General features: G+C 36.3%; 1 protein-coding gene across 14 annotated transcripts in view; it reads right to left on the bottom strand.

The window, feature by feature from the left end:
* Window positions 1–25,864, bottom strand: part of GRIA4 (glutamate ionotropic receptor AMPA type subunit 4) — a 373,574-nt gene that overhangs the window by 118,906 nt on the left and 228,804 nt on the right. For all 14 annotated transcript variants that reach the window (XR_007719405.1, XR_007719406.1, XM_050758797.1 and 11 more), the window contains one exon: window positions 1,152–1,336. Coding sequence is in view for 12 of the 14 variants with exons in the window: in XM_050758797.1 (XP_050614754.1) it covers window positions 1,152–1,336 (185 nt within the window). In the remaining 2 variants the exon portion in view is untranslated. The remainder of the gene's footprint in view (window positions 1–1,151; window positions 1,337–25,864) is intronic.

Genomic DNA, 25,864 nt, shown 5'->3' with positions numbered 1-25,864 from the left:
AAGGGATGACAGGAAGCAAATACTCTGTTATTTCCTCTTATAGTCTGGCTTCTTTAGACTTTAGCAATACAACATTTTTGTTTGTTTTGTTTTATTTTTCACTTTTACCAATGTTAATATAGTTGAGGAAGGAAACTGAAGACATCTAGTCCCGTGCCTGCAAATAGGAAGGCTGAATCTCTGAAATATATTTTGATTTTCATTTTTATAATTGAATACTAAAGTTATTCCTATAAATAAGCCTCCAAATTGGCAAGTTTACTATTAGAAATCAAGTCATATAATTATGCAGTTAAACGATATGTAACAAACTAACCAACAAAAAATTGTATTGCCCATGTCTGGCTGAACTAACATATTGTAGATAAATATGAGCAAGCATTTCTAAAACCACTAGATGGCATTCGTTCACTGCGATTTTAGCCAAAGAGCCTTTAAAGCTTTATCATGATCTGCAGGGGTAGGGGAAGGCAGATGTTATCCATTATTTGATGATATTTTCCTATCATTTAATACAACAGCAAAGCTCAGTTTAATCTTTTCCTGGCTGCTTCAAATCAAATCAACAAATATTTATTGAAACCTTTATTCTGTTTTGAGGAGAGTTGAAAACCATTTCCACTGGGGTAGTAATGTATTTACTCATCATACCTAGCAGAAAATATGTTATATACAGTATTCCACTAAATTTTATACAGTATGCCACTGAATTTTCTTTTATTTTATTGCTTTAGTAATTTATGTTGCTATTTCTCATGTAGCACTTCTCTAAAGTAAGTGTACCTCTAAAAAAGATGCACTCACAAATTTAGAATTTTTGTACTGTTTTTAGGTGGGATTAATCTTCAACATTAATATTTTTGAAAACTGGAGGCCAGGAGCTCTTAAAGATTCACACAGGGTCCTTCACTCGTTCAAGTCTTAAGAATATGTGAGAAATAGCTTTCTAAATACGTTGAGACCTAAGAACCAAAAGGGTCTTTGGTGATAAAAGATTGTGATTTCGTCCTGAAGATAAGTCATGGAATTAAAACTCTCAAACCTCACACTCCAAATTAAAAGTTGGAAGAAGATGTTGATGGGGAGAAGTCAATCAAAGGTTAAATTTTTCTGTATAGGGTTTGGTTAAAAATATAAAATCTAGGACTTACCTGTTCTAATATGTTTTGAAGTCTCTCTATCTCACAGTCTATTACAAACTTCTTCTCTTGTCTTCTATCAAGCTCTTCTAGAAGTTGCCTATAGCTGACATCATTAAAATTTTCCACACATATAGCGCTGACATGCCAACCATTTTGTCCTGCTTTTTCCATAATAGCTTGGAGTATCGAGTATCCTATTGGGGGAAAAAAAAGTTACTAAAAACATTACTCCCCTTTAATGACGTATGCAGGCACTGAGCCCAAATCAACACTGTTACACTCCAAAATATACTGAATGCTTAGAAACTTAAAGTCTGTGTGGTTATTTCTGAATAATTTGTTCTTACTTTCTTTAGTCACGAGAACAAAATCTCTTAAAATATCGATTGAATGAAGTAGCAACACCATACCTTGTACTCTCAAAATGTCTTTAGTGGAGAACATTGCATTGCTCTAGACACTTTTTTTGATGAGACAAATCCACCTGTAGTCAATAGAAATTTATAAACCCTTTTTGTTATTTTACTCACTAGATGGAACTCATTTTGAACAACTGTTTGACTTTGCCCTTGAGCAAGGTAGTACAACATTTTTGGTTCAACTACAGAAGAGAAGATGTAAAAGAAATAGTACAACAGTATTTATTGAGGACCCATTATTCTCGGTGCCTTATTTGTAGATGAGGACAGGTGCATATTAGAGAGGCATTATTTAACTCTTCCTCTCTCAGCAGGGGAATGATATAGACTGGGGATGAGTTGAATGACCACTAGGTGAGGCACTGGTACTCCTAATCGGTAAGAGACTGATGACCAAATAAACAAGAGAAACTTAGTTTTAAAAAGTGTGTAGCAGGACTCAAGGTAAAGGGTTGGCTCAAGGGAAAGCTTGGTTAGAGCTGTCTGCATGGAACAAGGAAAAATACTACAAAGGAGAAACAACTTGAATTGGGTCTTGAAGGTTGAGAAGGAGCATGTGAGACTGCCAGAGGTGGGGGCGTTTATTATGTGAAGACAGCCTTCCATGAGAGAATAAAATGAATGGTCTTCACTCTGTTCTTGATCTAGTTCTCTCTGCATGTGGAAGGGAAGGCATCTGGTCCAAGCATCTGGATTAAGGCAGGAGCTGTGAACTCATAATTCCTGCATTTGGAGTATATCTTCAGGCCAACATTGTCTTGATTGTCCTGCCTTTTTTTCATCTCCTTTTTTTTTTTTTTTTCAGACGGAGTCTTGCTCTGTCGCCCAGGCTGGAGTACAGTGGCACGATCTTGGCTCACTGCAACCTCCGCCTCCCGGCTTCAAGCAATTCTTCTGCCTCAGCCTCCCGAGTAACTGGGACTACAGGTTCACGCCACCATACCTGGCTAATTTTTGTATTTTTAGTAGAGATGGGGTTTCACCATATTGGCCAGACTGGTCTTGAACTCCTGACCTCGTGATCCACCTGCCTCAGCCTCCCAAAGTGCTGGGATTATAGGCATGAGACACAGCCCCCAGTCCCATCTCGATTTTTGAATTGTAATGTGAGAGAAGAATAAAAAAAAAAAAAGATTCTTTGAATGTATAAGTATCCCATACACTAAGATTGGTTAGGATCAGAGCCTGTTAGTTGTATTTTTACTTTATGGTTTAGCATAAACAAAATATTCTAGTCCTCTTTAAGGAAGTCTAACACTTATTCGAGCTCATTCTATAGCAACTATCTGTAGTTTCTTCTTCCTGTGATCCTGGAATTGGGGAGAGAGCTGGGTGGATTAAAAGTGAAGTTTTAAAACAAATATAAAGCCCTTGGAAGATAAGGGCATATTCGTTGAGTTTTCTAATTGGTATGTGAGTCTCATAGATTCAGGGATTTTTAATTTTTCAGGTATGTTTTCTACATATCAGAGTTCCAAATATTACTGATGCTCAGTTAAGATCAACAGATGGAACTGATGATGAGATCATATTTGAAATATAAATTACCTGATATCCTGCCAAATGAAATACTGTGGCAGTCAGGATTCATTTTTATCTAAATGAAAAAAAATTCCCCGAAGAGGAAGAAAGAGGGCATGTTAATTACTATATAATTGTTCTGGTCTATCTATTGCTCCATTTAGTCTTTCCTTTTGTAATACGTGCCAGTAATTATCTTTTCAAATCTTACCTAGATCCCCTGCCCCAAAACGCCAGCACTCTTTCTCTTGTTTCCCATTCAACGCATATGTAACGTGATGATATGAAACCTTCCTTAATATGTATGTTCATGCCTCATTTATTCTGTCGTGGGGGCTTATGCTCTGATGGTAACTGAGGCAATGTTCCTTTAAATCATTTTTTGACACCTATGAACATATTCTTTGACTTAAAATGAATGCTTTTAAAAATACCAATTGACGTATTACTTTTCTTTTTTCTCCTTTTATTTATCATCATACCAGAATAATGCTAACATTTTTTTGTTTACTTGAGTGTTGTAAAAATAATAAAAACGGCCCCCACACATAGAAATAGTCTTCTCCCTATGCTCAATTCACAGCTTGGCACGATTCTCTAAATATTGCTGCAATTCTGGCATCATGTGGCTGTCAGGCTTCATGTCAGGACTAGGGATGCATGTTGTTATTCTCCTGCTGACATGACTTTTACAGAATGTGGAGCCACACACTTTCTGATGAAATTTATAGGTATTCCCACTTACCTTACAAAAGTGAAGGACTCAATCTAAAAACAAAATTATAATTCAAATCCAGCCTTCCATTATCTGATTTTTTAGATTTAAAATGACACTAGAATTGGAATCAGACAGAACCCTAGGACACAATCTTTGTTGAATGGTAAAGAAAGTTGGTTACTTAAAAAGCCCCATTAATCATAGTCAGAAATAAATGGCATCCTTTCATTGCAGAGAAAAGGACATGCAGTAATAGTTTCAGAGCTTGGCTAAAATTATATTCTTTTATAAGCTATGTTTGATTCTAATATGCTCTCTTATTATTCATTGATATTCAGATGTGAGTGTCTTATTTATTTGCTAACATAGCTGGAAATATATTGTAACTAGGACAAAATACTGCTGTTGAATCTATGATTATGTAACTTAGTTGTTATATAAACTAGAAAATCATAAGTCAAGTCATACTATTTCCACATCTGGCTATGATTTGTATCTCCTAGTTATTAGAAAATCTGTCGTACAATATTGTTGGCCGAAAAATTAATACTTCAGTTTTAGGTGAATATCATGTAGTGAACAGGAAATTCACTACTGTAAAGGATATTTTAAATCTTGCTTCTACTCTAAAAAGCTGTCTAACATTTTAATTCAACATAATATACTGAAAACCTACTACATACAGAATTCTATAAAGTATATCAAGATAAAGATGTGGGAACTGGATGACATTTTGTTAAGTGAAATAAGCCAGGTACAGAAAGACAAGCTTCACATGTTCTCACTCATTTATGGGAGCTAAAAGTTAAAACAATTGAACTTATGGAGATAGTAGAATGATGGTTACCAGAGGCTGGGAAGGATAGCGAGGGAGGAGGGAAATGGGGATGGTTAATGGGTACAAAAATATAGTTAGATAGGATAGATAAGATATAGTCTTTGACAGCACAACAGGGTGACTAAAGTCAACAATAATTTATTGTACATTTTAAAATAACTTTAAGAGTATAATTAGAATGTTTATAACATAAAGAATAAATGCTTGAGGTGATGGATAATCAGTTACTCTGATGTGATCATTATGCATTGTATGCCTGTATCAAAATATTTCATGCACCCCATAAATATACGCAGCTACTATGTACCTATAAGAACATTTTTAAAAAGATAGGCAATGTGAAATACAAAGGCGAAACAAAAGATAAAGATGTGATTCTTGTTTTTACAAAGAATTTACTATCTAGCAAAACTGATAGGTAAACTATCTATTATGCAAAATACACCTCATTGTATAAATAAATTCAATGTGATGAAAATAATTTTTTAGAATAGTAGAGCATACCATTGACATAATCACTTTATTAGATTATAATAGTAATTAAGGGCTTTTTCATAGTTACTAAAGAACACTGTCAATTACATATAAAATATTTTTAAGTGTTATGATATCACAGAAAGATTTTATCAATTATGTTAAATAGAATCAAAATGAGGTAAGCAGTCCTGAGCTACTGCACCCTTACACGTCAACACTTATTACATCATCCGTGGATTATGACCTATTTTGGATGAGCACCAATTCAGGGATGTTGCTACTCACAACAATAGTGGGCTTATTTATTTTATGTTTTCGTTTGCAAGAGTTATTTAACTGTCTGCACACAGAGCAGCAGAAAGAGAAGCAGAATTCATTTGTGCCAGGGAAGAAAGTAGTTAGAAAAGAAGGAGTTATGCATTTGCCCTGAAAAAGCTTTACTTGGATGAGAACTAGAAAGTGTCCATTGTGCTTTTCAACGAGAAGGTCATTGGTGTACTTAACATGAGCAGGGTTAATGGAATGCTGGATATAGAAGACATTTTTCAGATTGTGAAATTGAGGAGAAAATGGGAAGAGGTAAGAATGTGGAAATAATCAAGGAATATCATCAGAATAATGAAGTAATAAGATGAAGGGTATGCCATTTTGATGAATATGGGATAGAGAAACATCTAGATTATGGGAACTGGTTTGGGAAGGAGAAGACTAGGTCTGTCCCATGGGAGGTTGCTGAGCCTGAAAAGGGAACATGGCAAGGGGCATAGCAGCAGCTTGTAGTTAGTTAAATTAAAGCCTCCCTCATTAATTGTGTAAATTGCTATGGAGGTACTTGCTACTACATCATCAATATCTTTGGTCTAGCACAATTTGTCAGTGCCCAAAACTAGTAGATTCAAGGAAAAAGGTATGTATGTCTGTGTGTTTCTAATGCCACATATTGATTTGAGTTACAGAAAGGAATAAGATTCTGTAATCCTCACTGAATTTAATGCCACCATGCTGGAACTGTGGAGTAGATTTAATAACCATTTAGGTTGGACTCTTTCCAAAGCAGCTTAGTACTGAAATAACATGTTCAAAGGCCACAGTCTGGACCCCCAGGTTTCAGCACATGGAGGAGTAACCAACATTGTAGCTTGGGTAAAATTATCTGCAGCTGTAACTATAGTATTTATTTATGCCGTAGTTCAAAAAGGGCGTACTAAAAATAAGCAAAAATTTTCCTACTTTTACAGCTTGAAGCTATTCATGTAAACCCAAGATAAGATGGAGTATCTTGAGTTTTCCCTTTTCTACAGACACTCAAGAGTAAAAGTAGAAAATTCATCTTCAAAGATGGATTGATAATAATCATTGTTAAAAGTGGTTATTCTGGGTCCTAGATTTTTCCTAAGGCATATTCTGACACTAACGTTTATTGTCTTCTGATTCTCTAGTATTCATATTTAGTTCAGATGACATCTTGTAAGAAAATTTGATACTTTAAATCTTTAAAGTTAAAGCACTGTCATAGAGTCTGTAAGTTGGTGGTTCTCTACTACTCCCCTTCATCCAAAGCAATGAAGGGGAGATTTTAACTTGGACCTATGGACAGTCAGAATAAATATATTTTCTTGCTTCTCTTTCAGCTAGATATATGGCTCTGTGACTAAGTTGTGGGCAATGGGTTATAAGTGGAAAGGTTGTGTGGAGGCTTCAGGAAACTCTCCTTAAAAGACTTTATGAATATACTTTTTATCTTGCATAGCAGGTCACATTCAGAAGCTTCAAAAGCTTCAGTTTATTTTGTGTGTTTGGAAGGACAAGAAGGGATATGTGGAGAATTGGCATGGGCTGTGGAAAGAGCTTCTAAGACTGGAGAGATGAACAGGCAAGGGATATATTACAAGAGCTTTCTCTATCATTAAAAGGAATTTAGGTTTTGCTTCATAGACTTTCAGAAGAGAGTGACAGAACAATGTGTCTTAGAGGGATGATTATAGCTGAAGTGTGGAAAATACAATGGATGTGGGTAGAAATGGGAAAATACAATGGATGTGGTAGAAATGGGAAAATCCCTTAGGAAGCCACATGGTAGTAATCCAGGTGAGAAGTAATAGGGGCCAGATTTAGGACCATGCAGAGGAAGGAGAATAGTTTCTAGATTAAGGATACAGGATAAATTAGTTTGGTGATTAATGACACATAAATGACAAAGAGAGAGATGATTTGAGTCTGACCACTATCTATTCTACTGGTGGTCATTCTACTTCCACTTTCAGATTGAACTCTTAGGGTTTTTTTGACCTTCAGAAGCACATATTTTTCTGTTTGGATTTCAGGTGTCAATTGACTTCTGATGAAAACTATCCTTGCAGCCACCTCCTTCATCCCCCAAAGTAGTATAATAAATTCTGACAGGGGTCTGAGAAACCCATTTTTCTCTCTGGTTATAGACATCAATGGAAACAATCTGTAGATTTTGAATATTCCCTGCGAATACACTGGATCTCTTTTCAAGTTTGATTCTACCATTTTTTATCTTCTTAGCACGGTGGGCCTCCACCAACATCTGTTTACAATAAAGGCAATGTGTTTCTATTTTAAGTAAAGCATTTTTGAAAAATTTGAATAATTTTAAACTCAAATAGCAAATGACTAATTTCCAATCAGAATAAATATCTGTCATAATTACTATACAGCTATTATTTTGCTCATAAAGTACAATTTTTTCTTTTATCTGTTTTACTATATATTTTATATATCACACTATATAAAATTTACAATTCTGATTTGATACTTTTTTATGTCACATTGTATAAAGTTCACAGTTCCAATGTGCATAAAAACAACCATTGTTGTTTTTATAAGGGAATTGAAATATATGTTTGTGAGTTAACAGGCACTGAAACAAGGTCTTTATCTAATATTAAGTATGTAAAGTATGTAAGACATAATTCTGAGTGTCAAACCTATTCAATATTGCGATACTTTGGGAAAGCATGTTAAGCAAAAGAATAGATCCTTTCAAAGGGGGTTTCACCGTGGAGAGAATGACTTGGACTGTGGTATGGTCCCTAAAGGATGGAAAGGGTTGATGAATAAAGATGGTGAGGAGAAGGAGCTACTGCATCATAAAACAAAGGCACAGAGGCAGGAGCTTGAAGAATGCTAAATAAATTATTAATTGTTGATAGTTAATAGAGCAGGCTGCTGGAGTAATGTATTCATAAACTACATTATGCTTTATTAGTATTTCACAATACAATTGAACCTCATAACAGCCCTGTGAAGTAGATATTATCCCCACCATAAAGGTGAAGAAATAAAAGCAACATATGTGACTTATATCAAAGCATAACCCCACTAAACAGCAGTACTGTGAATTGAACTCAAGTCTTCCATTCTCCAGCTTAGGGACTTTTCAGCACACTTCAGCATGCAAACAGAGAGAGCGATGAAATTAGCAAGAAGGCTGAGGCTGCGATGTGAAGGCCTTTCAATCACAGTCACCATCAATTCTGTTCTTTCTCTCACAAGCACATCTCGTATTTTAGCATATTCTGTCAAGACTACCTTCCAAAATATATCAAAAACCTGACCATTTCTCCCTACCAACACTGCCTCCACCTAGGCCCCAGCCTCTTGCCAAGGATTATTGCAAGTGCCTGTTTACATGTTTTTTCTTTCCTCCCCTTCACACTGCTCATAGCTTCAGGAATGGAACTTTCCAGGCAAGCCAGATCACACCACTTACAGGTCCAAACTCTCCAATTGCTCCTTTATACTGATGTCATCTACCTCTCTCTCACTCTCAAACATTACCAGCCCTCTGGCCTCTTTGCCAGGGGTGCTCTGCCTCGGGCTTCACCCTGCTGTGCTTTCACCAAGATGGGTCTTCAGGGTTCTGCCTTTATGTTCTCAGGTTTCTACCCAAATGCCTTCTCTTCAGTGAGGCCATTCTGGGTTACTTTATGTAAAATTTCAACTCCTTCATCCTATGATTTTCTGTTTCTCTTCTCTGCTTTACTTTCTCCTCAACACTTCACCACCACCTAATATACTCTAGATTTTACTCACTCACCTTGTTTATTGTCTGTTTCCCCCACTAGAAGGTAAGCTCATGAAGTCAGGAACTTTGTTTTGTTCACTGTGCCTAGAAGAAGCCTTGGCATCTAAAAGGGACTCAATAAATACTTTTGGATAATTAAATACTGAAAGTTTAGAAATTACTCCTTTGATAATCATGAAACAATAGTGAAACACTAGAAACCTTGGAAGCTTTGGAGCTGAGAAGAGACAGATTTATAAAACTGCTTTTATAATGTTAGCTTCATATAGTGGAAATGATGCATCCGAAGAGTGGAAAGAGAAAGAGGACAGGGAATCCAAATAGGAGACTACTGAAATTAATACAGGCATGATGCCAAAGCTCCTCTCACCTAGACCCACTCCAGAAAAAGTGGAAAGAAAGGAGAGTGTTGATTGTTTGCTTTTCTCTAAATTTTACACTCCCCTGCTCCCCAACCAATTCTGTACTTATCTGTATAACAGCCAGGAGATATTTCATTGTATCAGATGGAGCCATATGAAATTTTCATTTCTGCTGATCAAAGACAATGAAATATCAGCAATATCTTATTGTTCATCCCAGACACAGCTTCTGAATGAATAATAAGTAATATTATGTGGCATCTGAATGACTGAAAACTACTTAATTTATACTTTGTACATTTAGGTCCTAAAATAATGTGGCAAGTAAATGCAAAAACTCCACAACTCTACAAATGGCAGAGGGAGGTCTTGAGTTGTAGAAGCCTAGAGTCCCACATATCTCAGCAGGAATACCTTTAGAGACATCCTAAGGTAGCCCTTAATATTAATCTCCGATTTTCATAATCTTTATTCATAGCAACCATCCTGAGTCATTAATAAGAGGGAAAATAAGCTTCAAACAACTCAGAATTAAAGTAAGTGTGAAATTCATTTCAGAAAGGACTCCATTCTAAATGATAAAAACAGAAATGTTTTTGGTTCATATAAACAAATCCTGAGCTAACCTGCAAAATTGACTCATTAATTGAGGGTGCAAGACAGCCAATGCTGTCCAAAGACTTCTGGTTCTTAAAAGACCAATTAATTTATTCTACCCTATGTTGTAGTCTGAGTCCAACAGATCTCATTAATTAATCATAAAAGTAATCACTAGCAACGAAACTCAAAGAAGTGTTACATAACATATTAAGTATCAGCTTGTTATATTCACACGCCAAGCTGTGTACTGTAAATAATATTAATTTGGATCTGGCTTTTATACACAAAGCCAAAACCATTCATTTTGGTTGATTTGAAAGTGATATTTTAAAACATTACTTCGTCTTTTCTTTAGAGCAGGAGTAGCAGTACATAATTTTCTTGTGATGATTCTGGTGAAAGGATTTGCATACAATTATGGAGACAATTTCTGTTCCTAGCAGGAAAAAACACAGGATGAAGTAAGTATTCACCATATGATTAGCCTAATTTTTATATCCTACTGAGGCTAGCTCAGTTCTAAGAAGTAATTGTAAACTCATGTCAGGGACTGAGAGTGAATACATTTGATTGCTCACTATTAAATTTCTTTAGTGGAGAAATGACACTGAGGTGATTATCTAAATACAGAGTGATTTCTTGAACAGCATGCTAGGTGACAAATGATGGGGTCAGTGGTAGCCTCTGTTACTTTTAACTGCAAACGTTCTGTTTCCACTTCAACTCTGTGGTTCAGAGGAAGGTTATTTAAATTTCTTAATCTTCTACCTTTGACTTTCTATGTAATGAAGAAGATTAATGTAGGATTTTATTAGTCATGATAATCTTTTCTATAGCTGTAAATAAAAATCAGCTTCATTCCACATGGTAGAGTAACTTATAATGCTGCTGTTCATTTGAGAGAAGTAGATTGAGGATTCTTCATAGGTGAAGAAATACATCCCTACAACTCCGGGAGAGTCATACTGTATAACTCAACATCCCACACTCCCTCCAGATGAAAAACAAAAACCTAGTTCTGTTTTTTGCATTCCATATTTGGTCATTAGACGTTTACTTAGTCACTTTAGTCAGAAATCTAAGAGATTCTCTCAGACTCATTGCTCAGCTTCACCCTCATCCCACACCAATTCTGACATTTCTTCCTAAATATTACATTTAAGACATTTCATGAGCAGTTCTCTATTTCTTCTTTCACTTTTCATTCAATGAATATTTGTTGAGCATTTCCTATATTTCAGGCCACTGATCCAGAGGCTGCAGATATAGAAATGGAACAGTAAGATGTGCCTACCTTCATGAAGTTTACATTCCAGTGGCTGAGGCAGACAAGAAACAATACACAAATACATTTATAATAGAATGACAAGAAGTAGTAAGTGCTATGAAGGAAAATGAGGGAAAGAAGGAATATAAATGACCAGGAGCGGCGACAGGATGGATGTTGTTCTTCCCAAACCAATCTCTCACTGTGTCTCTTAGGTATGCATCACTCAACTCATACTGAAGATTGGTGGTTCTCTGAATAAACCAGACTCTCTCTTGCATTTAACACAATGCAATGGCTATTCCCTGTGCTAAGAGAGTCTGTATGCCCTACACTCACTGGCAACTTCTAATCTTTCTTTAAGCCTCAACTTCAGCTTTAGACCATTTCACAACCCTTCTCTGGTCTCATCCGTGTGGGGTTTTTGTCTTTTTTCTTTACATTTCCCTAGCTGTTTGTACAGTAATTACAGCTCATGCTACTCTGAATTAATTAAATCATTTATTACATAAGTTCTACATGCTACCTTGGAAAGTACAGCATGCCTGTCACTAACCTCAGGGATGTGAAATTATAACTTTAATTGCTAGTTTACCTGTCTAGTTCCCTTTAAGAATGAGACTAGTTTTTATTCATCTTGATTTCCCTATTTTTTTCAGACAAAGAAAAGAATAAGCTCAACAAGAGGGAATTAGGTTGAATTAAATGACAAGGGTAAAAATTCTGCCCTTTTTATATATCCCTTCCCATTTGATCAAGACTAATAATAATAAAGGTAATAGTAATAACAATTATTAAAGACCTGACAAATCCATGACCTTCAATATTGTATTAAGTGCTTTATTAGCATAGTGTTAGTTTTATTATCTTCATTTTATGTAAAGGAAACTGATGATACAGAAGTTAAGTTCTTGGCCAAGATCATGTAGCTATGAATTGGTAAAGCCTCATTCTGTCTGATATTAGAGTCTGCTTTTTATTCTCCTCTATGATATGGTCTATAATACAATGAAAACTTAATTCCATGCAGTTTGGGTTAATTTTATTCCCCTATTAAGGATTCATTTTTGACCCAGACGTATCCCTGACCACGAAGCACTGCTGGATACTATGATATTTCCAAGGAATGTGGTGGCTTCTGCTCTTTACATTGAGCATATGTTTGCTGCTTTCCCTCTAAGTTCACAGGGAGATAAAGCCCCCTTCTCCCAATTCTCCCTTCCCCAAATGTCTCTGGTCGCTCTAGCCCGACCGTTACAACCATTGCAAAGATTACAATAATGAACACAGTTTCTTTCTTCAGAATAGCCTGTGAATGCTGCCCTGTGGTCCAGTTTGGTTAATGATGTCATCCCGGCACTGCATAGGACACACTATCAAACTGCCTTCTCTCTGTAAGGACATCAAACATTAAACCGTAGAATTAGGTCGACTTTAGTCAAAAAGCTTTTGAGTTACTACTTAGATCTAGCTATATGCTTGCCCAAGTTCTTCCCTTCTAGAAACAGTCACAAAATCCCATAGGATTATTTCACAAATTAAGTTTGAATTATGGTGTAGAATAACTTTTATTGATGCAGGGATTAATGTAGGCAAGTTTTCTGAATAGGTATTAAGATGGTAAAGCCAAAAAGTACTTATATTTTAATTAGAGTAAGTGTGCCTGAGAATTATAATAATGCAAAAAAAAAAGTATACAATAACTTCTATAACTGTAACAAATTGGAACCAAGTTTGTATTATCAAGAGGAGAAGTCAGATGAAGTTATTTATTTTTCATCAAATATTTACAATGTGGCAATTAGTCAGTTTTGTTTTGCTTTTTTTTCACAATGGTACCATGTGCCACTGACATTTTGGTAGAAACTCAGTAAGGTTTTCAAAGTTTACTTTTTTTTTTCTTTTTTTTGAGGCGGAATCTCGCTCTGTCGCCCAGGCTGGAGTGCAGTGTCTGGATCTCAGCTCACTGCAAGCTCCGCCTCCCAGGTTTATGCCATTCTCCTGCCTTAGCTTCCCGAGTAGCTGGGACTGCAGGCACCCGCCACCACGCCCAGCTAGTTTTTTGTATTTTTTTTTTTTTTTTTTAGTAGAGACGGGGTTTCACCGTGTTAGCCAGGATGGTCTCGATCTCCTGACCTTGTGATCCGCCCATCTCAGCCTCCCAAAGTGCTGGGATTACAGGCTTGAGCCACCGCGCCTGGCCTCAAAGTTTACTTTCATGAAACCGATAGGCACAATCAAATGAATTGTGCTAGTGAATTAAATTGTTATACACATTTGGGCAAACACTGGTATCATGCCTCTAAAATTGGCAAGTTTAGATGCAGTGTGACAGAACACAGTAAATACATGAAGTAATTTGTTAGTTCAAATCCTTTTAATAAGTTTGGCTTAAAAACTCTGAGAACAACAAATTCCAGTGGAGAATCCTAGGGTTGGTTTTCAGAGCTAATTATGACTGTAAAGTTTGAGATATTAATGCCTATGTTTTATGTTTGGTAGTTAAGGTTGCAGAAAGTAAAGGATAACCACTGTTGTATGAAATTCTATTTATACTGGCTTAATAGTCTTAGCAGAGCTGCTCCCAAGCTTATATAGCTTAGCACTCTCCTTATCTGGGGCTTGTGCACTGGTCCTGCCTCATTTGATCCACCTGACAGTGAAAACTACTTTGGCTGTGCTGCTGCTGCTAATCTGTTTAAATAGGTAGTTCAGCATCATTGCCAAATGGAGCACTCCAATTGGCTCCTCAATTAGCTATTCATTTTACAAAAGGCAAACATGTGTATATTCCAGATCTATAGATTTATTATTATGCTGGTCATTGCCACTCAGAGGTTACACTAGGTGTCTCCTTAAGAACTGAGCTAGATACTCAGTGTCCGTCCAGATCCACATCCACTTTTTATTTTGCCTGACCTTGCTCTGTATCAGTGTTAGAAGAGGCTGACCAGTATGGTCTGCAGCTGTGTACTTTGGCTTCCAGTTGAGTTGATTAAAAGGAATCACATGCGACATATCAAAGGGAGAAGAGGGAAGTCAGGTATTCTTTTCTTTTTTCTTTTTGAGATGGAGTCTAGCGCTCTGTCACCTAGGCTGGAGTACAGTGGCGCGATCTGGGGTCACTGCAACCTCTGGCTCCCAGGTTCAAGCAATTCTTCTGCCTCAGCCTTCTGAGTTGCTGAGATTACAGGCACCTGCCACAATGCCTAGCTAATATTTTTGGATATTTAGTAGAGACGGGTTTTCACCATGTTGACCAGGGTGGTCTCGAACTCCTCACCTCAGGTGATCCACCTGCCTTGGCCTCCCAAGGAAGTCACATATTCTTTACATGATTCCTTTCCTGCCAGGTTGACGTGGGGGTGACTGCATCTCTAAATAAACGCCCTAGTCTCTGCCATTCAGCATTCTCCATACAGCTACACTCTCCACACAACCACATCTTCACCTTCCTTGCCTGTTCAGACTTATGGTGGTAAAGACTCTTTGCTCTTGCTACTTCTGGGATGGGACACCATCTTTTTTCTTGTTGGTGTCCCTAAAACTTGCCCACACCTTTTTAAAAGCAGTTCCATTATTAAGCACTTCTTGATGGCACAGTTAGAGTGCACCATTAGTTTCCCACCAGGATAGCAACTAACTGAAGTAGCTTTGAGCTCAAAGCAGAATATGTTTGGTAGAAGAAATACATAGGTATTAATTTTCTACCCATCCTGTTATTTTCCCACTTTAATGTAAATTCCAATAATTGCCTGAGACAGTTTGTAACTTTCACTATGCTTTCATTACATTCTGGGGACAGAAAAAGTGTATGTTCTAACCTTACATCTTCTGAAATGACCACTTTAAAGTAAACTATATTTTAATATTGTGCCAACAATTAGGAGGGTACATTTATTCTAAATCATCACGTTGTACATGTTGAATATTTACTATCTTTATCAATTAATTTTTTTAATATTAAGAAAGCTCTAACACAAGAGTTTAAAAATTTCAAAGAGTACAAAAAAGTGCTGCCTGCTGTCCCTTCTCTTATTTTAGTTATACCTTAGTGATCTTGTACTCCTTTTACATTTTAGACAAAGACAGTTTTTTAACAAATAATAAGCAAATGTTCTCCATTATGCTAATGACATCATTTTTATCAACTAAACGTGGCCTAAAAAGCAAAGGCTTTTGTCATCCAATTGCTGCCACAAATAATGGCTTACTTGACAGAAAAGATGTCAAAATTATCATTTTTGGAAGACATTACCCAAAATTAAAGTGGTTAATTCTACAAAATTCTTCTCAGCGAGTCGACTAGTTAAATTTCATAAGAGTATATTTTCCAGCCACCTATTCTGGCAGGCTCATCAGATAGTTCCAACGTCCAGAACCAAATATTCTATAGGGCCATCTACAGGGATTTTCAGTGGTTTGAATGGGTCAGTTTCAACACCAGTAATTAAAGTTTTCCAAATCTAATATTTCTCCATTATGGTTTGGAACTTTAAGGTCACAATTAAGCAATTATATAAATGTTCTGCCTGACAGATCCAAAGTTGCTTTTTGGGGAAAATTTTAGCTTTGTCTAAAAATAACTTTCCATAGGGAGGTGGGAATACCTTTTCTGTAAATTTTTCAGCATTCAAAATAAAATGTCGTATCCTGCCACTTTACCATCTGGCTCTTAAAACATGTGGATGTTGATTCAGTGAGTAAAACAAACAAACAAACAAACAAACAAAAAAAAGCAGCATTTTAGACTCTCATTAAATGTATTCTTGAATTACCTGCTATCTTTGTATCAAATGCTAGAGATAAAGAGATTTGTTATGGAATATGTTTCCCCTTAAGTTGCCGATATATTTTACACTATAGCCTGTGCCCTAATGTAGAGGTCCCCAACCCGCGATCTGTAGATCCCTACTGGTACCTGGCCTGTTAGCAACTTGGCTACACAGCAAGATGTGAGCAGTGGGCAAGGGAGCGTTACTGCCTGAGCTCCACCTCCTGTCAGAACAGCAGGGGCATTAGATGCTCATAGGAGCATGAACCCTATTGTGAACTGCACGTGCTAGGGATCTAGGTTGTGTGCTTCTCATGAGAATCTAAGATCCTGATGATCTGAAGTGGAACAGTTTCATCCCTCACATCCCTGTGGAAAAATTGTTTTCCAGGAAACCAGTCCCTGGTGCCAAAAAGGTTGGGGACCGTTGCCCTAATGTGCCCTAAGTGTGTTTGTATGTGTGCAATAGTAGTAGTAGCAGTAGTGGTAGTAGTGCTAATAGTAGTAGTAGCAGTAATGGTAGCAGCAGCAGAAGTAATAAAGTCTGGATAGCACTAATGATAGTAATAAAACAATTCTAGATAAAGGAACCATTACCATTACTGGAAACTTTTAGGATCTTTGGAGAAATAATTCTTAACGTATTTTCTCAGTGACATAAGTCCTAGAAATGTACAAAGACTACATTATGCTGTTAATGGATAGTTACCTTATTAAAAGCTGTTACTGAATAGTTTGTTCTTAATGCAAAGGTCCTGTTTTACAATTGCTCTGCAGTTCATTAATTTTCATTTTATTCCCTGCAAGGGCATTTAGGGTCTGGATTATACAGCTGTAAAACATAGCTCTCACTAGAATTCATAATTTACTATGTCTCAATATTCCATTTGAAGAGGTTCTTGAAACATGATGAGGTCAGAGTGGAGTAGAAAAGAAAACCATTTAGCATATTTAATAATAGACTGTTTGTCCACAGAAAAATCTGAAATCTTTTCAAGTATGTCTGAAGGTGACTTGTATCACAAACTCACTCATATTGGGTTGGTCACTTTATAGAAATTGGAAGGGGAGGTTATATCCATTTCACTAAATTTTTAGCTCAACAGTGTTTAACTTTGATTGCTTATTATAAGTAGAGTGACTGTACAATTTATCATAGATACCAAGACACTTTCAAGAGTGAAAGGGGGCATTGGGCACTGTTAAGATTACACTAGGATATCAGGTACAAACCAGGACTATGTAGGTAAACCAAGATGCAGAAGCCAGTTACCAGGCTACGTCTTAGAGAACAGAGATAAATAAGACACTGCCATCAAGCAGTTCATAATCTTCAAATTCCTCTTCTTTTTCTAACTGAGAGCTGGCAAAAAGCATTTACAGAAAAAAGTGACCAATGGAGGAGGTCACATAAAGTCCACAGATTTTATCCATGAAGAGGTCTTAAGTATCCAGGTAGTTCTTGAGTCTCTTGTATTATTTTTCTCATCCTTATTTGGCCAAAGGTCAATATCTATGCTTCTGAGGAGTCACATAGAATCGTCCCAACACTTCCATTTTATTTCAGAAACCTATGAAACTACTAGAAATTCTTTGAGGTAACTAGAACTGAGGGCCAGGAACTGGAATCAAGTGTTTGAGAGCAAAGGATTCTAGATCTCCAGTGTTTGCGAGATGTTGAGACCAAGATTATTGGAATCGCAGTGAAATTCCCATGGAGAACAGTCAAGGCTTTCCTGGCTTTGGAAGACTGAAACAGGTGATACAGTTGGGTTGACAGAGTGTATCCATTGGATTTTATTCCTGAAAAGCCAAATTAATTTTTAGGTATATGAAAGTATTCAAAGATAGGCTCTAATGAGTTATATATTGAGTGTTATTATTTATTGTGTTTTATGTTTCAAACCAATTTAAAACTGTTAAATAAACCCAGTAGTATTCTTTATAAAACAACATAAAGTAGTAGGTTTGAAGATCAAATGACCCTATTAGGCAAGAAAATTCCACAGCCAATTCTAATCCATGTTGAATCAAAGCATTTTTCAGCTAGGAGGAATCATAGTGACAATTTAATCAAACTCCTGATGTGAACACAAAGGATGAACCAGAGTGGTTTGCCCAAGGCAGAGCGCTTGGAAGAGCTATAGGATCTTAAAAACAAACAAACAAAAAACCCCAAAAACAAAACTGCTCTCATGGCTCTGAGAACATTGTCCTTGTCCTTGGGGAATTCTGGACAGAGAAAAGTTAAGAGGAAGTCAACAGTCTTCAAGAGGATTTGAGCCATTTGCAGAATACAGCAAAGGAAAAAAAGAGCAAAATAAGTTTCTGAGTTTCCATTATAATAAATCTTTTAACAGGGCACTTACAGGTTATTCAAAAATTTGATTCTTTTTCTCTTAGCATCATATTCTCCCAGGAACAGATGTGCAGTAAGAATTCCTGAGTCCTTCACCAATTGGTTGATCCCAGCCTCAGCAGACCTGAAACTCCACTTTCCTGTGTGTTTCAGGGAAAGAGAGATCTTTATTGTATCTTATTGCTTTCACTCTTTCATTTCTCCTTTAAAGTCAGCGGCAGCCACACCTTTGAAAAAGATTAAGAGGGTGTGGGCTGAGACTCATGATATGATTATCTCATGATCTGCTTAAGCAAACTGACAGTCAAAGTATTAGGTGATTGAGCAATGTGAAAAGTGGTTCAGTATCAATGTGTGCCAGAAAGTACCATCTAATCTTGACAGTAAACCCCTTTGGGTCTACCTTCAAAATAGACATGGAAACTTCTCAATAGCTTTGCTGCTATTGTCCTAGTACAAGTCCCATCATCTCTCACCTCAGTTACTGCAATCGTTTCTTAAGGTCTCTTCTTGTTTTGGCCTGTGATCCCTCTCAGTCTATCCTTATCATGGCGGTCACACTAATCCTGTTAAATTTAAAGTCATATCCTGGTACACCTCTACTCAAAATCCTCCAATAGCTTTCCATGTCCCGTAGGGCAAAGGAAAGAGTCCTTACAATGTCATTCTTCCTCTACTTCTTGGACACCTTTCTCCTGTCCTTGGCTCCTTGCTCTCTCTATTCTGGTCAAACTGGTTTCATTGCCATTCCTCAGTCGGAGAACGTATACTCTCTCCTTAGGGCACTGCACATGCTCTTCCCTCTATCTTGAATGCTTTTCCCCAGAAACCAGATGTTCCCCTCACCCCTTTCATGTTGCACTCAAATGGTAACTTCTCAATGAGCTCTTCCCTGAGACTTCCATGTGAAAAAGTAAATTTAAAAAATTAAAACACACCCCACTTATACCCCCAATGCTTAGTACATAGTAGGTACTCAGTAAATATTAATTCAATGAGTGAAAGACAGTTGTTTGTGTTCCTATTAGCTGTGACATTCACAGTACAGAAGCTAGAATCTCTTTTATGATATCTCTAGCTTCTCCTGTGGAGAATAAGATAAGCTCTTTAAATAGGAAGACTGCATATCCGAACTGGAGTAAGATCTCAGTGTGACTTTGGACTCAAGGGCTCCACGGTCTTTGGATCAACAGCAACAACGAAAATGGAGGCACCCATTTGGATTTGCCAAGTCTTTATTTTAATAAGTCAGGATGACAAAAAAAAAAAGTACAAAACCTATAACCACGATCTAAATCTGCATAATTTATAAAAGGAAACACTTCAATTCTAGAAAAGTAGGAAAGACATAATTTTAGAATAAAAACTCTTTTTTTTTTTTTAAAAAAAAAAAAAAAGCTTCCCAGAAAATGCTCCACACTATCCTAATTTTCTCCCCTGCCAATTCTGGGAGGTGGATTAGTAAGAAAGCTGGGCATTGGACTCCAGGCCCACAGTCCTGCTGTGAAGGAGTGCCAATCATCCACAGGCAGAACTGGCCCCTTCTGCCCACAAGATCACACAAAGAACAGTGCTTGTGTCTTAATTTTGTCATCAAATGTCGAAACTAAAGATTTAAGAAAAAGTGTTGAGGATAAGATATTAGATGTAGAAACAAAAGTGAAAATAATTTTTTAAAGATTTAAGAATTTTTTTTTTTTTAAGAACCCGCTCTGTACCTTATGTTTGGTTCAGGTATTTGAATGTTGACTTATGTGACTTTTTCAGTGATGAAACATATCAGAGAGAAACAAGGGTGAAAGAGAAGCCATTAAGATATATAGAGCAGTGCTAATCTTCTAAATTTTGCCATGGAGCAAACCAAATGCTTAAAGAAGACTGAAAGAAAATTCAAATTTGTAGGGCTTTTTAATAAACAAGGAGCCATTTCTATACAGGCTAATTTGTTTGTTTTCAGAGCTTTCTCTAAGTCATGGAAGGCAAGAACATAGTTTTTGAGGATTTAGGGCAGTTGATTATGAAAAAGTTACAAAAGTAAAGAAAGGTCAAAACCTTTTGGTTAATAATAGATGAAAAGAGACAATTTCTGAAACCATATAAATACTAAAATGGAGAAGCAGTTCAGATTCCACTTTCTTTGGGAGACTGTAGCTTTCTAAGAAATGCACAATTTTTCACGATATTTTGAGTCAGTGAGATGTTTGTACTATTTTAAGTTTAATAAAAGTAAAAGAGGGAATTCTGAAATTGTTTGAGAGCCTCTGAAGCAATTTTGGAGAGTCCTATAATATGGTATAGAAACTGCATTGCTCAAGCCTTTTAAGTCTATGACAGCATGGCACTGTGCCATCAATATTATACAGCACAACAGGGTGCCTTCTAAAATGCCTCACACACATACTGCAGATATATTTGGACATTTCTGTTAAAATAAGTCACTTCGTGTTCCCCTACCATATTATAAAGTTCCCATGAGTTATGCTGTCAAATTTGAGGGACAGTTTCAGAATTCTAAATGAAAATCATGTAGAAGCATCCAGTGCAGAAGAATAAATGTGTTATGGTGATAATATTACCTGCTTTATTGTGGGTAGAAATGGGTTACTGAAGATTTTATGTAGCATCAGTGAGAAAATGCTTGTGTCCAAGTGTCCAGTGGTTTATAATGATCAAAAAATTTAGTTCACTTTATAAGAAGAAAAATGTATGGCCTAAAAACTGAGTAAAAGTCTTCGTGGATTTTAACATAATAGTCAAAGGAAATCAGAATCATTTGAAATATAGTAATATTATCTGTTATAACTTGTCAAATATTAGTCAAATTGTTTTAAAATAATTTTGATTTATATAAACTTATAACTTCATTTTGGTAATAACATAAACAATCTAGAAGGATATAGTTATTATAGACTTAGCCAATTCAGCATTTGCAGAAAGTTTAGATAAGGTAGGCTTAAGTTTACTTTCCCCTTACCTATAAATAAAATTTTGTAAAAGAACAAAATTAATAAAATAATAGAAAAAGTTTATTATGGTTAACAATATACTTTGGAAACATTTGTTTATAATATAATAACAATGCTAATTATAATTAATTAGAGAATTAACTAGAGAAGCTGATTATGAGAATTAAGTATCAGCCACTATTAATGATTAAGTGTGTAATTTGAGGTTCTTCTTTTTTTTTTTGTTTTTTTGAGATGGAGTCTTGCTCTGTCGCCCAGGCTGGAGTGCGGTGGTGCGATCTCGGCTCACGGGCTGGGGTTCTTATTTTTAACCCTTAATCCATTAATTATCAGAAATTATTGGCTGTGCTTATATAAGCTTTTGATAAAACATCACATAGAAATGTGTGTTTTGTAAGGAAGAATAACGTTTTTCTATTTTATAGCAAAATAAAATGAGATAGCGATTACACGACCTAAAAAAGGTTAAAAAAAAAAAAAAAAAGGAAGTCTGTCAGAATAGAAATGAGGATTGAGAGAATAGTATTTCCTTGGTGCTCATTATTTCAGTAAATATAATGGAAGGCATATCAGAGATTTAGACATGCAAAGAGGAGTAAAAGTGGTCTCTGCCTATGAACAGCTCACACTACATCAAGGGAGGCAGGAGGTATCCTACTCAATAGCGAGAAAGATGACAGGTACATAAACAAGTACATAAACTTCCATACAAAGTGGAAAGTATTACATGGAATTTGAGCGCTCCAGATGCACTACTGCCAAAGTCCAGCAACAATATCCTGCCTCATTTTCTAGAGTTAATAGAAACTGTCGTATAATGTATGTTTTCATAATGTCAGAAAGGAAGGGAACTCAGTCTTGGCAGTAGAAGGAAAGCTAGAGGGGGCCCGTGCATGCATGGATGGGGTAGGAAGAGGGCCCTGTCCTTCTAAACAGGTGGAGGGCAATGAAGACACTGAGGAAGTTGAAGAAGTAGAGTGGGTGTTAAGATCCAGAGAAATTCTCAAAGAAATAAGCAGTGTTAGCAGGAGCTTGCATGCCAGTTTCACGGAGTGGTCAGGTTTCAGAGTGTGTCATTAGTCACTATGCTGTGACTAATACTGCCTCCAAGAGAGAGGCAGCATCTTCTTCAGTGCAGTAGTTCCCTGAGTTGACTTGCGAGGTAGCAATCCTGCCTCAGGCAGATTAGACTCCTTTAACAGTCAAATGGGTGTCAGCTCTTCTGCATCTGTTGAGCCAATGTAACCAATTTTGTTGGTAGTAAATTGGTTATTGAAGATTTTAAATACCGTCTATGAGAAAAGTGTCCAAGAGTTTATAATGGCAGAAAATTTTAGTTCAATTTATGGAAAGAAAGACTTATTGCTTAAAAAATAAACAAAAGTCCTTAGGAATTTTAACCTACTAATCAAAGGAAATAAGAGCAATTGCAAATATAGTAATATTACCTGGAATAACTTTTCAAATGTTGGTCAAATTGTTTTAAAACATATAATTTAATACAGTTTCCTTAGATCATTCTGTAGGATCAGAACCAGAACTCTGCAGTAAGGCACTTACCTGGGAGCCATGAGAGTATAATGTGTTTAACTATAAAGTAGTGGGCTGGGTCTGCAAGCCCCACAGCAGAAGAAACTCCATTACTCTATACAGAATGAAATAAAACACACATGCTACATCATCATGTAGAAAAAGGCTGATGTTACTGCTTAATTTGCAGAAATGGAATTTCCATGTTTTAATTTAAAATAAAACATTTGAACTTACAGAAAGAGAACCATAATTATTTGATTAGGTGACTTTATCTTTATTAGAAAATAATGCTAGTCTTAAATAATTCTTTTTTACCTTTATCTTCTTTTATTGAGCATTGTAATCAGCTTTTTATCAAAGTTTATTTTAATGATCAAAACCTTAGTATAAATCTGAAAATAGTCAAAAATAGGTCAATAATTTTGAAACCAATCTAAATAAAGTGTGTTCAAATAAGAGGAGCAGAGTGGGTGTTATTTCTTTAGTCCCATTAGGAGTGTATTGGAAAGATAAGTGTAATAGAAATAGAATTCCTCATTTGTCATGTTTTCTCTCCTAGCACTACAAGACACAATAATAGCTCTTATTTGGTAACTGTAATATGCCAATACATATTTTCAATATTTTTGTCTTAATTGATAAAAACAATAAATATAATAATAGAATTTTTAAAAATCATGCAAAATTCAGGAATTCTTGTTTTAAACAATTCTTCACACTGAGAGAACTTACTTTATAGTAGTATGAAATAACCTCATTAAATCCTCATTGAGTTCTACACAGTGTTTCTCCTTTGCCTTCTGATTTCCAAATCTACTCTCCCCCTTCCTGTACTAATCTCACCTTCAGCAGTTGGCCTCATTGTTCCACTTCACTGAGAAAATGAAGAACCTCTGGAAAGATCTACCTCCTTTATCTGCAGGACCACAGAACACTTGAATCCACACTGTGCTCCTTATTCTTTCTTCAGTAATGAAGGGACCAGGTATGCTTCCTTTTTTTCCAGTGTCATTGACTCCAGCTGTGGTCTTGGATCCAGCACATAAAGACTCAGTGTGGTTCCAAGATGTAGTGGGTACATTCTCACTAATGAGGAAGCACTAATTTTAACTCTTGGATCATCCTACTGTGATAGGGTTTGGCTGTGTCTCCACCCAAATCTCATCTCGAATTGTAATCCCCATTATCTCCACGTGTCAAAGGAGGGATCAGGTGGGAAGTGATTGGATCATGAGGGTGCTTCTTTCCCTCATGCTATTCTTCTCCTAGTGAGTGAGTTCTAATGAGATCTGATAGTTTTATACGTGTTTGACAGTTCCTCCTTCACGAATGCTCCTCTCTCTTGCCTGTCATCATGTAAGATGTGCCTGCTTCCCCTTCTGCTATGATTGAAAGTTTCCTGAGGCCTCCCCAGCCATGCAGAACTGTGAGTCAATCAAACCTCTTCCTTTGTAAATTACTCAGTCTTGGGTATTTCTTTATAGCAGTGTGAGAATGGACTAATATCTGCTGCTAGGTAAAGACTACTATAAAAATGTTGTTTGGGTTAGCATACACATTAAATATAAAATCAAAGCTATCAGTATTAGAAGAAATATACACCTATAGTAAATCCCTGCACAATATCATTTAAGACTATTTCTCAAAGTGTGGCTTTTAAATCATCTACATCAGAATCATCTAGTGTGCTTGTTAAAAAGAACATCTCTGGGCTCTGTACCAGATTTATTGAATCAGAATCTTTGGATGTGGAGCTTACAAGCTCTCCATGTGATTATTGTGGAAAATAAAGTTTGAGAATTTACTTAATATGATGGTACAGATAGTATTATCTACAAGTGTGCTGAGGTTGAAGCCTAAGGGGAGGAAAGTGTCCATAAGAGAAGGAAGAAACCCTGTCCAGGCAGGGACAAAAAGAATATACAGAGGGCAGATGGCATGATGGTAAGGATTAGAGCTCCACCTATCAGCTAGGCTATGCTCCTCATATTACTGTATCACCCAGTGGAATGGCTAAAACCTTCAAGTAAGCCACCCCAAAATGAAAGCATCTCTACGGATAGCCTTCACATTGAAATTAAATAAGGTGGTGCCAATATTATTTCCCTCCTTTTGCCTCCCGAGCAAGATAAGTGAGTCAAGTAGAGCAAGTCAGCACCCAGTACTTTCCTGTTCCTTCTCCTCTTGTTCTATGATTTGGGTCTGATGGGAGAAGGGAGAAAGGAATACAAGATAATTGATATTTTAAGATTCCCATGCTTTTATGACTATTTTCTTTTCTTTTTCTAAGAGCCTATTTCTACTAGCTTAGGGGCCTCTCTTTACTGGAGAAAAGAGAAGGAAGCAATTAGCGAACTGAAATTTTATTAATTCACAATACATTTTTGTTATTACTTTTATCTCCTCCTTCTCCATGATGTTCCAAATCTTCCTTTATTAGCTTTTAGCTTTTATCCTCAAACATTGTAAGACCCTCCATCATGATACACTTTTTTCTTTTTCTTATCCAATTAATTATTGTCTTATTTTCTCCTTTTTTAAACCAGATTTCTCAAATGACTAGTGTATATCTGCTAAATTCATTTTCTTGTGACCCACTTTATTTCTAGCTCTCCATTTTAATGACACCACTCTCTTAACTAACACCAGAAGTCTCTGCTTTTTCAAAAGACCTTCACTCTTTTTCATGTTGATTAAAAACCGTGAAAGAATAATGTAGTTTAATATGTATTACCTGCTAATCCTCCTAGCCAAATTGCTAATGAATCACAAATTTTAGTGAGATAATCGTTTAATATGAATCCATGACTTTAAATGATAAAAAGAAAAAAAAG

This window comes from Macaca thibetana, chromosome 14 (genome assembly GCF_024542745.1).
Source record: "Macaca thibetana thibetana isolate TM-01 chromosome 14, ASM2454274v1, whole genome shotgun sequence".
NCBI classification, from domain to species: Eukaryota; Metazoa; Chordata; class Mammalia; order Primates; family Cercopithecidae; genus Macaca; species Macaca thibetana.
Note: the sequence above shows the minus strand (reverse complement) of the source record. Positions and strands in the feature narration are given on the sequence as shown.